Source organism: Spea bombifrons, chromosome 6 (genome assembly GCF_027358695.1).
Source record: "Spea bombifrons isolate aSpeBom1 chromosome 6, aSpeBom1.2.pri, whole genome shotgun sequence".
Lineage (NCBI taxonomy): Eukaryota > Metazoa > Chordata > Amphibia > Anura > Pelobatidae > Spea > Spea bombifrons.
In genome coordinates this window covers 40,877,006-40,890,643 of record NC_071092.1, presented here as the reverse complement: position 1 = coordinate 40,890,643, position 13,638 = coordinate 40,877,006, and the positions used below count along the sequence as shown (strand labels likewise).

The window sequence follows — 13,638 nt, the reverse complement described above, 5'->3', positions numbered from 1 at the left end:
AACTCTTCGTGTGCTGCTTTTGTAAATTCTGTAGCACTTTGGCATACGGTCTCCGCTTAAATGGAGTTAACGGGTTATCAGAGGGCGCCACATTAAGGGATAAAGTAGATGTGACATTTGAGTTGCTATACCAACTATCGTCGTGACATCTCTTTAACCTTCTGCAGACAAAGGTACGGATTTTGGAAAGTAAGGTATTCTACAAGTCACAATAAATCCCGATTCGCATATCTATAAATATGTGATATTTGAGGATGATATGGATGACACCTTTTTTTTGTAACTTACTGGTGTGTATAGCGTGTGTTGCCGGGTTCTTTTATTCTGTAGATAATGAAAAGTCCAGGCAGGAGTTGAGGGCAGTCTCCCGACTAAGGTTAGAGTCACAACCGTGACCTTTTCCCAAACCCCTTAATTGTTGACTTTATGGTAATTTAACTTTCTTACCAAAGAGTTAAACCAGTGCTTATTGAGGTTTTATCTGCTATATTATAGGCAGCGGAAGCATTGAGAGAGCTGAAACCAGAGCCAGAGACCCTATCTACACCATGAAGCCTCTGAAGACAAAGAGTGGAGGTGATGTCTCCTTTTCTGATGGTTCTGATTTTTCTTTCAGATTGTCTCATTACTCATAGTGGATAATCCAGGCAAGTAGCTCAAGTCTACCCTATGCCTAAAAGCAACTTGAGTGTAACTCAAGCTTCCAAATGTATCTGGGCTGAAATCCAACTGTCCAACCCCATGCTATTCCCCGAATCCCCCTTGTTCTGCAGAGCATGAGTTTCTCTACTGGAAACATTCTGCAGAATCCCTTTATAGTTTAATGGCACGCTCTCTAACAGCACCGGAGCCAACTTTTATTAAGTGCACCCCATCGTCGGAGCGTTTCAGCCGTTTGATATTTCACTCCGGGAAAGGAGATTTAATCGGGCTGTGTTTAGGTCTCCATCACTGTCCGCTTGCGACTCTATCTCCACTGAAACATGAAATGCCGCTTTATACAAAATTAAGGAGAGAAATGGATATGACAGGAACAGATCTCATAGACCGCGCGGAAACACTGTCCCTCTGGTAGAAAATCATATTACTCGGTGAGAACTCATCTCCACTGCCTCTTGCTGCTAGGATTTTCATATCACGTTCCGTAGCACACCTGGTTTATTTGCTGATCTTCGCAAAGCGGGGTCATTTCCGCCTATGGAAATCACACTCGCCGTAATCCACGTTTCCAATAAGCTTTCCGAACTCGAACTCCGAGTTCACGCGGCCGTGATGTATAAAATATACGAGATAAACTTTGATCTGCATAAGCTGGGTTGATCCTTCACCGACAAGAACGTGAAGCAGAAAAAAAAACCAGAGAACTCTCTTGAAGGAAAACTAAAATGGATATGATGTGATATTCAATGAAAACTAACAAGAACAGACTAGCGATTGAACTTGGTGGTATTTTCATACTTTGTTAAAGCCCACAGGAACAGAGGGACGAAACACTCGTGCCAACGTGTCCGCAGGGCAAAGTAGGGTGCTCACATATACATAGGGTGCCCCTTATAAAAATGGGCATTAAAATGCGTTATGGATATTTAAAAAGCTTTGAAATTCTCTTTAAAATGTCTTTATTATTATTTTACTTTAATGTAAATTTAATTTAATTTACATTATTAATATTTTACTTTAATTGTAGGGCGTTCTCCCTTTATCCTTGATAGCGTTAGTTTAAAAGTGGAATTTCCATTATCTTATTTTATAACATTAACCCCTTAATGACAAAGCCCGTACATGTACGGGCTCAAAATGCATTGTTTTCAATGGGTTTAGGGACCGCCCATTGTCCTTAAGGGGTTAAAGGAAACCGATCATTTTATAGTTACATTGGCTTCGCTAGAGGGACATAGTATTATACGTTTATAGTAATTGGGAATAATTTCATAGAAGTTTCCAATTCCATAAATAGTGAATTTACCCAGAAAAAGAAAATCCTGTTGTATTTTGCTGAAAGTTTTCCCGGCATGGGATTGAAAAAAAATTCCTTCTTGACTCGGAAAACAAGCAGACTAATTCATGGATCAACCACTATTTCATTTAAAGCAGTTTCTGCCATACCATAATCCAATGAAAAGCAATCCGCTCTTACAGGTAAGTGCATTACAGAGCTTTAAAGCCATCAATGGGAACAATGACTTCCTTTTTTTTGTTATAGTTGGATCTTTTAAAGCAAAAAAACCCTTAATTAACTTGAATGAACTCACCTTAAACTCACCTCTTTGTGTTATTATAGGAGTCCAAAGCTCACAAATATAAAATACTTGCCATGTTCCCTGTTGGAAAAGGATACAAGCGTCCTCGGTGTAGGGGACTGCAGAGCCACCCAGCATGTAACTGTAGAAGGAGACCTCCAAGGTGTAGCAATATGAAGAATCATCAAGGAGACCCCCAAGAAATCGTCTCCCCGTCCCGGCCTTCACATTATCCTTGTTAAAAGACGTGCTGGTCTGCAAGACAAATCGGCCATATTTAATATTAGCGTTCATTATTTTTCTATATTTATTTATTGACATCAATACGGATCATGGCCTTTTTAACTCCTTGCACTGTTTAATGTTATATTAACTACAATGAATGCAAGTATAATACCCCCTACAGTCATACGACTCCAAAATAGTCCTAGTATTTCTTCCTATTAAATATCCATGAAATGATATTGTTTTCTGCATTGAAATCCTTCACCAACTGGATCAGACGCTAATACCCATCATTCCTGACGGCGGCTCAAACCTCTCCATTCCCTTCTTTTATCTGCAACATACAACATCTTCCTATAACAGCTTATTGTGCTCTCTTTATAACCCCTCTTATTACTCCACAAATCTCTTTCTTTTAATTTCTTTAACAGCATCTCATAACTTCCCCGGCTTCTCCTATCGAGCCATATAACAACTCCCCACAACATTATTTCCTCCTCCATATATAAACCCTCCCTATAACTTTAAATTCTGCTCCATAAAACACATCTTTATAAGTAATAGCACTCCGTTTTACGGCTTCTTAATGGTTATCTGTAAATCCCCCTCATTGTTCTCTTAACTTTGTTGCTTATAACACTCAACTACGCCTGATATGATACATTTATGGATTGTTCTTCATCGCAAGTTTTCGTGGTTTTAGTATGTATCCGATAACGGCACTAATGTTACGTTGTGTACTCCAGATCCAGAATGCTAAAGAGACCTTAAGCTTTAACGCAGAGCGTTCTAAATGTTGTAATATGACAATTCGAAAATTGATGATTCAGGCTTTTTCAGCACAATTTCCTATGGTTTTCCATTAGCCAACAATATGGCGGAGTCGTATACAAGACCATGAACAGTTTTACCACCCATAATACTCAGTATACCCTGCCTAGTCTTGTGCAAAATTCACTAGTGCATAGAAAGGCTCATGAATGGCACTCCAGTGTGTTAACCAAGTAAGTCTTAGCACAGGGGTGTCCAACCTGCGGCCCTCCAGCTGCTGCAGGACTACATCTCCCATCCTCCTCAGCCAGCCTCTTAGCTGAAAGAGCATAATGGGAGATGTAGTCCTGCAGCAGCTGGAGGGCCGCAGGTTGGACGCCCCTGTCTTAGCAGATCTGTCATTTTATTCTTTCCTCTGACTGTTCACCATGAAAATCACACTGAGACTTTTATAGTTTCTATAACAGTGACCTATCAGTGCCTGCCTTTGCATCACATGACAATTAAATGTTTCTGGCATATATGACCAAGCCAAAAACTTCCGTAAGTAAAGAATTATTTGTGGGAAAAGTTTGGACTTTCAACTATAATTTGAACGATAGTTTTAATGTAACATTTAGGTAACATTTAGGTCTAAACGTTAAGCTCAGCAGAGATTGTGGAACAGATTACTTAGTAATAATACATTTCCACGGATAACTCGCCTATTGCTTTAATGCTCCCGCTCGGTGGGACAGAGGGATTCGGGATCACGCTAGTGCTGCCAGTTTAAGTGACTCTCTAGCTTTGTCCATCAGCATTCGATTCACCGGGGGCAGAAGTTGGGAGTTTTGAGATGTGTTTAGGGAGATTTGTCCTCTCAAATGGCAAAATGTAAAATGTGACATGCTGTGAAATGTCCTCATTCTAGGATCTCTTGTGGTCCATCTCTAGTAGAGAGGTGAGTCCAGGTGTGGATCTTCTTGCCCTCTTATACCAACCAGACCCCACTGACAAGGACCATGAAGGTCAAAATGTACGTATGTGGTCGTTGGTTACCTTTTGCAGAGGAAATATGTCTCGTGCTTTGGTTCTGGACTGCCCTTGTGATGCTCCCAAGCAGGGAATGGACCACAAGACAGGCTATTAAATGGCTGTGTGTCCTCACTAAGTTCATCTTCAATATTTTTGGTATGGTATTTAATAGGGTTAGAATTATTTTTACATATATTCTTGCATAAATTGATTTGAAGTCTATGCCTATAAAAGCAGATCCATGGCACACCCAATAATGTGTTCTACAGATGTGTAAAGACACAAAATCCATCGCTTTGAACCAGCGGACATCAGTGTAAAGACCCATTCCATCAGTGTAAAGACCCATTCCATTGAACCGGCTTAAAATCACGCAAGGGAGCCGGAGGTCTGTTAAAGACCTCCGATACCGCTCCCTCGCTATCTGCGCGGCAACTGCTGCTGTACGCCGGGGTTTGTTGTCAAATCCCGGCGCACAACACTGAAGCCGCGCCCACCGCCGTCCGTGCCCTCTGAACCCGGAAGAAGACAGAAGAAGAGGAGCGAAGAGAAAGAAAAGGAGCTGAGTGCTGTTAGAAGAAAAGAGGAAAGGTAGGAAATCAGTCAGTGAGAGTGGATTGGTATGTGTGGAATCTGTGGATTGGTATGTGTGGATTGGTATGTGTGGAATCTGTGGATTGGTATGTGTGGATTGGTATGTGTGGAATCTGTGGATTGGTATGTGTGGATTGGTAAGTGTGGATTGGTAAGTGTGGATTGGTATGTGTGGAATGTGTGGATTGGTAATTGTGGATTGTCAAGTGTGGATTGGTATGTGTGGAATCTGTGGATTGGTGTATGTGTGGATTGGTATGTGTGGATTGGTATACATGTGGATTGGTATGTGTGTGGATTGGTAAATGTGTGAGAGTGATGGGTGTTATGCTGTACCATTTCCAATGTCTTTTTCATTATATAATTATGCTCTAAAGTACATCATAACTCCCATCACTCTCACACATTTACCAATCCACACTTACCAATCCACACTTACCATGCTGTTCCATACAGTGGCAGAGCTGGGAGACAGAGGCCTTGCACCCCCACCGCAGGACTCCTGAAAGGTAAGTGAACTTCAAAGGGGGGAGAGGGTAGATAGTTAGGAGGGGGTAGATAGGGAGAAGGGAGTGAGACGGGGGGATGGGGGGTAGGTATGGAGAAGGGAGTGAGAAGGGGTAGATAGGGCAGAAGGGGGTGAGAATGGGTAGATAGGGAGAAAGGAGGGTAGCAAGAATATTGGAATAAAGAGTCAGAATGAGAGAGCAAAAATGAATGGATTAATGTGTGGATGAATTGTGTGAATGAGTGAGAGAATTAATGAATTTGTGAGAATGCATCAATGAATATGTGTAAATAATTTGTGTGAAAGAATAAATTATTGTGTGAATGAAAGTGAATTAGTGAGTGACTGTAAAAGTGTTTGTGTTAATCATAGGTGTATAGTTGATTTGCCAAAAAGGCAAAGATGGTATAAGCAGGGTGTTTATGGGACAAAAATGGCACAGGCAGGGTGTTTATGGGACAAAGATGGCACAGATAGCGTGTTTATGGGACAAAGATGGCGTACACTCGGCTGTTTGGGAACAATGCTGACTCATGCTGGGCTGTTTGGGGGCAAATATGGCACGTCCTATGTGTGTGTAATTTGGGTGCTGGTCAGGTTCTATGTGGGCAATGTGGACGCCGTTTTTTTGGAGGGTTATTAAAGAAAGCACTATTATATGTTCAGTAAATGTTATTTAAACGTGTTTATTTTACTTATAAGTTATTAATTTATTTTTTCAGATTTCTTGTTGTTTACAGTTGACATACAGTTTACAAATTGGTGCAATAAATATTCTTGCCAACATAATTTTGTAGATGTCTTTACATTTGGGGGGGGGTGCCACTTACAGGATCCGCCCCGGGTGCCAAATACTCTAGGTACGCCCCTGCTGCTACCAAAACCTTATTAATGTGTTGGGGGAGGTGCAATTAAACCTCCTCCCTATTAACCCCTGGACAGCAAGCTGCAACCAGACTGATGAGGAGCCAACAACCTCAAATATGTGCAAACAGGGAAAAGAAAAAATGTCGGTTGCACATATTTGAGGTTGTTGGCTCCTCATCAGTCTGGTTGCAGCTTGCTGTCCAGGGGTTAATAGGGAGGAGGTTTAATTGCATCTCCCCCAACACATTAATAAGGTTTTGGTAGCAGTATAAACTGCTTTGTGTGCCCACTATGTAGGAGGTGAGAGTAGGTTCTCACCCTATTGAGAGTGTGCCTTGACGTGGCGGGTGAGCTTAATTATGCTTTGGCCAATTCGTATAACCAAAACCTCTCATTTATATTATGTTTATATATTTGTTGCCAACTTTATTAGGGTAAGAAGCGCAGACAGTTTTTGTTTCTTGTTTTAAATATTAAAATATAATATTTACAGTGAGTTTGGTGTAAAGTTTAAAAAATAATCAGCAGTAACCGTCCATTGGTTGCTATCATGATACGCATGCTTTTAAAATAGCTTTTTGTACATAATCCACTATCACATAAGAAGAAGCATAGCGCTTTTCTGCATTATTCTTCTGAAAGGCCACTCCATGTATCTACTACTTTGCTGCAGATTTGATTTCTATATTTTTTTTTGTTATTAACCTCTATGCCTTTCCCCTGCAGGTAACATCCAGCCAAACTCTTCTCCCCTTGCTCAGTAATCACATTTCAGCTGAAAGACAATCATTTCTATAGTGTTTCATGGAAAATCCCATTTTACGCCATAGAAATTGGGCAACAAATTACTTTCTCATAACATTTTAATGGATGCTGCGGCATCTATTACCCATTTCGGGAAAAAAAAACAGTCAAGCGGAGAGTTTGCGAATTTCCAACATTTACCATCAGCCCCCCAATACCCAAAGGGGTTAACCCCTTCATGGGCAGCAAGTTCCAGTCTGCCTGTCTATTATTATTGCTGCCTTTCATAAATTACCACATAAAGGAACATAACTGCGGCAGAACAGTCCCCGATGAATATTACCCAGGGGAATGTATAATGGAGCGTATACAGAATAAATGACATGGAAGTGGTGAATTCCAATTTCACGTTGTGTGCGCCTGACGCTGGCAGTTTAATTCTAAAACAACACCCCAAGGTCAGGCAGGATCAGCCTCGGTGCCACCAGATGACAAGCCTGTCCTACTTATTTCAGATTTTCTGCAGGGTAAAGTTCCTAGCAGGAAAACGAGGGGAAAACACACATCTTTTACAGTCTGTGCCTTCTGGCAGCGTAGCCAAGAAAAAAGCATTGTACCCCCAGGAGATAATATCATGGCTGCGCTTCCCGTACCAGCAAATATCAGAAGAGGGCCCGAGGAAGCTCGTTCTATCAACAGATTGAGCTGTATTTATTTCCAGTCGCCTCTTTCATGGTGAGCTACAGAGTGTGTTTCTAAAGCGTGCTCTCACGCCATATGCGAGGTACCAGCAATGGCACCCACATTCTCTACTCGCAAGTCGTTAGCTACGATGGTTCTATTGTGTTGTGTGCCAATTGGTCACGATATCTACTCTTCACGCGGGTAGGAAGCGTTGACCGCTCGTTAGCCTTCTACACCCGAATTAGAAACAGGTGCAGCTATATAACATTGTCATAGGGGCATTGGGGTCTATCTGCCGCTTCGTATACCCTCACGTGGGCTAGAAGGTGCTCAAGTGACACTAACATGGCGGCCATACTCTAATATCTGCATTTATTGCCTAAAGAGCTGCTGATGAGGGAGCAGGTGGAGAGAGATCCATACCTATCAACAGCCCCAGTTTTTGCAGGACAGTTCTGGTTTTCAGATACTGTTCTGTTGTCCCCGGCAGCCTTGGTGGGCAGTGGGTATCATGGGCCAATTGAAGAGACTCTCTGACCTTCTCTGACCAGACAGGGAAGTCCCACAAGATACTCGGTTGGCAGCTGGTCACCCATGCACTGGATGCGGGAGGGAAAAGTCTCAGACGAACTCCTGTTACATCTATCTAAACGATTATAGTTTGAATTCTTAACTATTCTTTCACTTTTCCTATCGTGCATTACCTCTGATCTTCCACAGGCAAATCTAGTGTACAAAATGTAATACTTATCATTAGTAGTGATGGTAATATTTGAAATACTTTTTATACTAAACAATTGCTACTAAAAATATGAATTATATTGGTAACTACATACCTAGCTTGATAATGTCCAGGGAATGAAAATAGTAGACAATAACTTAATTTATTGATGGCTTTAATAACATATTCACAATGTTCATAATAAATAGTGATTAGGATTTGTGTCTTGGGGTCAGTGGTGTGGGGGCTTTGAAAGCATAGCAGTAGTAAGTAAGCAGGGTCACACCAGGATGAGAACCCGGTTCCTTTTAGGATCAGTCTTCCAAGGGTTGCAGTTGAAGAATATCACTGTGCCTCCCTGTAATTGAGTAAGAGATTCATGTGCGCTCCTTGGCATGTATCAGACCTAATTGGGCATGAGACATCAGTGATCAAGCTGGGAACTCAAGCACGATGAGCGATACCCAAAAACTGGTTGGCTTAGATGGACTTGTTCCTGTGTTCATAGTGGCTATGAGGTTACTGTCTACTGTTGGTTTAACATATCTGTATTTACTAAATACTAAAATACTATGAGCGCTTCTATACCGGAAGAGTGCAGTTGTCATATTTATGTATGCATGTATGTATAATTCTACCCGTGTCAGGATAACTTCAACTAAATCATAATCCAAAAGGTTGCCATCATCCCCCGCTGGAACTAAGTATGATTAACACATTGGGTTCCAGACATGAACTTGACACAATGTAGAAAAAGTATGGCTCCTTTAAAATGGAAAGCAAGACATGCATCAAAATCAACTGTATTGTATATTTAAAGCTAGTGATGTGATTATCGGTATGGGGTGGAAGATCTGCTGCCATGGTTGACCTTCTGGGACGAGTCAACCATGGCTGATTAGGCAAGTAGCTGCGGATTTAGTGAAGGCCTTTACCACCTGTGGCCAACTTCTCAATATCCAAATAGATAGAATGGCATAACTCTTTTTTTGGTGGGACCGGTAAAAAATCTTAGGTGAAGAAGAGGAAATATATTAGAAAAGATACTTTCTGAGTTTAAATTGTCAACAAAATTGCTAAGGAAGAATAATCAAACATTTGCTTGTCGACTTACAGAGCAGACCCTCTATGAAAGTGATAACTCTAAATATTAAAAAAATTAATTGGTTCTTTATGCAGGGACCCAGAAAAGATTATGCCGGATGCAGAATGACGATTTATGTGTGTTCTGGATTTGATAATACACTTTTTTTTCTTTCTTTCCTTCCAGCGGATATCTCGTTCTCTTTTTTTTTGAGGTCAGTAGATTTATGGTGGAGAGCAGGCGAAACACAGTATGTCTTAAGTGGGTCCCGAAACAACACAATGATGTCACATCACTGAGCCCATAATACAAAGATTCTGGGGGACTTTGGTACAACAAGAAAAATGATATATGGTTTCCTTTTGGCATAGTCTGTAAAATTCATCGAACATTCAGTAGCCCTTTGGAAGGAATCCAACCTGATCCCTACGCATTAAGAGCTTAAGACGTGCATGTAACCTGTTAACAGAATGAAAAAGAGGCATTTTGATGTCTACATTTATTAAGATGTAGACCTATAGAAGTCACTATTAACATTATATATTTATTATTCAAAATGCATGCCCCTCCTTAAAGGGACCTTTCAGTCACTATATGTATTTTAATGGCTATGATGTCTGCATCCCCTTAAATGTTTTTACCGTTACAAATGAGGGGTTCAGAAGTATCCCCCCTTATGCCTTTGTCCTCTTTCCTCACCCCCTAGGTGAGCAATCCCAAGATTCAGGGGTCTAACACTAGACCCCTTGTATATGCAAACAAAATGCTCCCATGGCTTTCAAAGAAAGCGCTCTATTGCCACTGGCTTCAAGCAGCCCGAACTGGTGTGAAAACTGCCCAACAAGGGCATAAAAAAATGTAATATGTATTCTTTACTTAGAGGGGCTGCATGGAGTACCCCTTTAAACCCAAACTACGGATAGGTTATTATTTTTGCTAAATCAGCCCCTGCTTTTGGTCTTGTTATTTTTCCTACAGAATCAATTAATTTACTACATTAGCAGCATATATATATATATATATATATATATATATATGTATATTTAACCCCTTTGGTCTCCATCATACTGTGTATGGGAGCAAACAGGATTCGGCAAATCTGTTGTTCCATTCCAAATGCAAATTCTAGGCTGCACAACCAAATATCTTTGTGCTGTGACTCATTTAAGAATGATTCCGACTAATCGAAACCTTCTCCAAAGCGAGTTCCATTTCACAGCGGCTTATTAACCCCTTGGTGCCCATTTACTGCTATAACACAAGATAATTTTTTTTCCTCCAAATGAAAGGATGGCGGCTCAATGCATTAAATGCCTGCAAAAATTCTATCCGCATTTCAACCCTTTTTAGTTTGTAGTCCTTGGTAAATCAATCAGTGCTGACAGATGCTTTAAGGAGAATAATCTTTTTGATGTGACTGTCACTGTGTAAGGTAATAGGACATTGTTTCTGAGCTTGGCTAAGGCAAGGAGACAGTCAATTATGGACAGCGCTGTGGATGGCAGACATTCCCAGAAGCAACCTGCGCTCGCTAATGGAAATAGCTGAGTCTCATAATCATTTTATTTTATATGGTGCATGATTAAGGCTTGATATGGGAACATTTGCTCATACAATTTGCAAATTCCACGCATTCTATCTCACTTTTTATTGTAGTTTTATGTTTCGGATTATTTTCGCACAGGCAGACGCTGGATTTATTCTGAGCGGGGTTGTCTGCCTTTCAAGACATTATAAAATAACTTGTTAATTTACTAAACTATCGCTTCTTTCTCTCCCTATATAGTGTGGAACGCAGGAGACCCACCACTTATTTTATTCCTCTATTAGCCTCTACCACTTTTTAAAGGAGGCTGTTGCATGGATCTACCCCCATCTCAGGGGAGTTATTATTATTATTATTTATTGTTTTATATAACGCCATCAAATTCCGTAGCGCTGTACAATGGGTGGACAGGACCTAACAAGTTGCATGTAACATAACAAATTGACTTACAGGGACAACAGGTGAGGAGGGCCTGGCTCAAACGAGCTTACAAGGTTTGGCTACATTGTTCTTGTCCAAGTTCTACCGACTCTCAATATTGGGTAGTAGCTTCTTATTCGTCGTTATTCCTGCCTCTTTACCGAATTCCCTTTCTGCCTCCTTTAATAAACCAAAGAAGAGAGAGAGCCACCTTCCGTTGGAGGTGTTACCTTTCGCCGGCGGGTCTGTCCAGGGAGCTCCTCTGCTGCCGTCCTCGGTGCTATGGAAGTGCACACACGTGCACGCTGTCATGGCGGCCAGGAATCCTTACCCAGCAACTGTGTATGTCACACTAGGGGGCGGGTCCTCCCGCTTTTTAGCTGATTGGCTGATTATTGCCTGCAGCTGTTTGGCACCAAATTTAAACCCACTGCTCACTCTAATCTGAGCCCTTGTGTGGTACATTCGTTATCACTGTCTCAGTGTGCTATATATCTGATATTCTGGTTTTCTGACTCCTGCTTTGTTCCTGACTACTCTTTGATCGCCGCCTGGATTGACTTCGGATTGCTTTTTGAACTTTGCCTGTTTGCTGCCTGCCTTGACCTTGGACTGTGACCTGTTTTTGCTATTTGAACTGTTCCGCTGCTGTCCCACTATTCCTCCTACAACTACTTGTCCGGATAGCTCACCACTCTGCATACGGGACCCGTCTCTTGTCGGATTGTTACAGGAGGTCACCATGGAGGTCACCCGCCATTTACTGCTAAAAAAAAATGGGTCAATGCAGACATTTGCCCACAGCTGGCGATGAGAATAGGTTGTTACATGCATAATCTTAGTCTGCCTTTTTCTCTAACCTCCAGATATTTGGGGGCAACCATTTTTTTTTCACTTTGCTTGATTGGACTACTGATCATCAGCTTTGTAAGGACCAAGGATAGGCAAACGCTGATACATAAGAGGTTGGCTGAGATTTATGGAAATCTTATTCCCCGGGAGCTGGCATGTTACACTTTTTGGCTTACAGAACACAAGGACCCCGTATACGCAGCTAGAAACCCATTAGCAGTTTAATAGATCCCATTCTAAAATATTTAAAAAATTGTAAAATGTGTTAATACCAGCACTGTCCCCAAACACAGTTAGAAATATGATCTGAAAGACACTATCCCCACAATTACAGCATTACTGCTTCTTTTCTGGCTCAGTAACAAAACTCTTTTACCATGCGCAACACAATGAAATAAAACCATTTACTATATGTCGGACCAATTGATGAGAACATTCCTATTCCTTTCCATCAGGCAAATGGCTCTGTTTTATTGCATCTTTGAAAGTTTGCAGATTCTGCTGTTTTAGGTCGAAATGACCTTCAGGTTTCTGTTGTTGTTTGTTTTTTTTCATGTGTTTTTCTGATTTCTGTAAAGTTTTGATGGACAATAAAAAAAAAACCTCCCAACTATTGCTAAAAGCATCTTCTCACATTCTTCTGTCGAAACCTAAACATTGAATCAAATAACTGCTGTTGGATAAAAAAAAGCAAAGAAGAAGAAGCCCGATGAGCTTGTATTCAAACTTTATAGGTAATCGTGCTTTAGATATCTCTTTATTAACTGGTTTCTATGTTAAATAGACATTAAACAAAAGGCATTTAGATGTTTGAACATGAAAAGGGACACTTCAGCCGTAATATGCCCTTTAATGCATATGATAGCTGCATTAAACTCATCATTTTCATCACATTTCTCTTTTAAAGGTGCAGTTCCACCTACTCTGCTGAATGTGAAACTTTTACAACTAATTGCAGCATTAAAAACATCATCACCTAGGATCGCAGAACCCTTCCCGAGAAATAATTCTTTAATCCAGAAAGAACGGCTATATTCATAACTTTTCAAGTTCATAGACATTCATAGGGAGGAATACAATGACAGCTTTGCTAATGTTTATTTGCTGAACAGGCTAGAGAGCACAATGAATGTATTGTCTGAGAGCACATTTAAAAGGCTCCCAAAACCAGGGGACAAATGGTCAACACGCCACGTGCAGACCACAATAAGTGCACCAAGACGTCACCATGCTGCTCAGAACGGGGCTCTTTCCGTCTCATGCTAAAGAGCCATCTGGCTGAAAAGCCATTTAGAAAGTGCCCTTATGGTCAAACGTAACATACTTCTTTTTACTATGCGTTCCTGTCCAACTGTTGGACAGATGTGG

The 13,638-nt window shown here is 41.0% G+C and overlaps 1 protein-coding gene across 1 annotated transcript in view; it reads right to left on the bottom strand.

The window, feature by feature from the left end:
• Positions 1-13,638, bottom strand: part of AGBL4 (AGBL carboxypeptidase 4) — a 494,372-nt gene that overhangs the window by 33,496 nt on the left and 447,238 nt on the right. Inside the window, exon 11 of the mRNA XM_053470228.1 lies at positions 2,339-2,495. Within this exon, the coding sequence (XP_053326203.1) occupies positions 2,339-2,495 (157 nt within the window). The remainder of the gene's footprint in view (positions 1-2,338; positions 2,496-13,638) is intronic.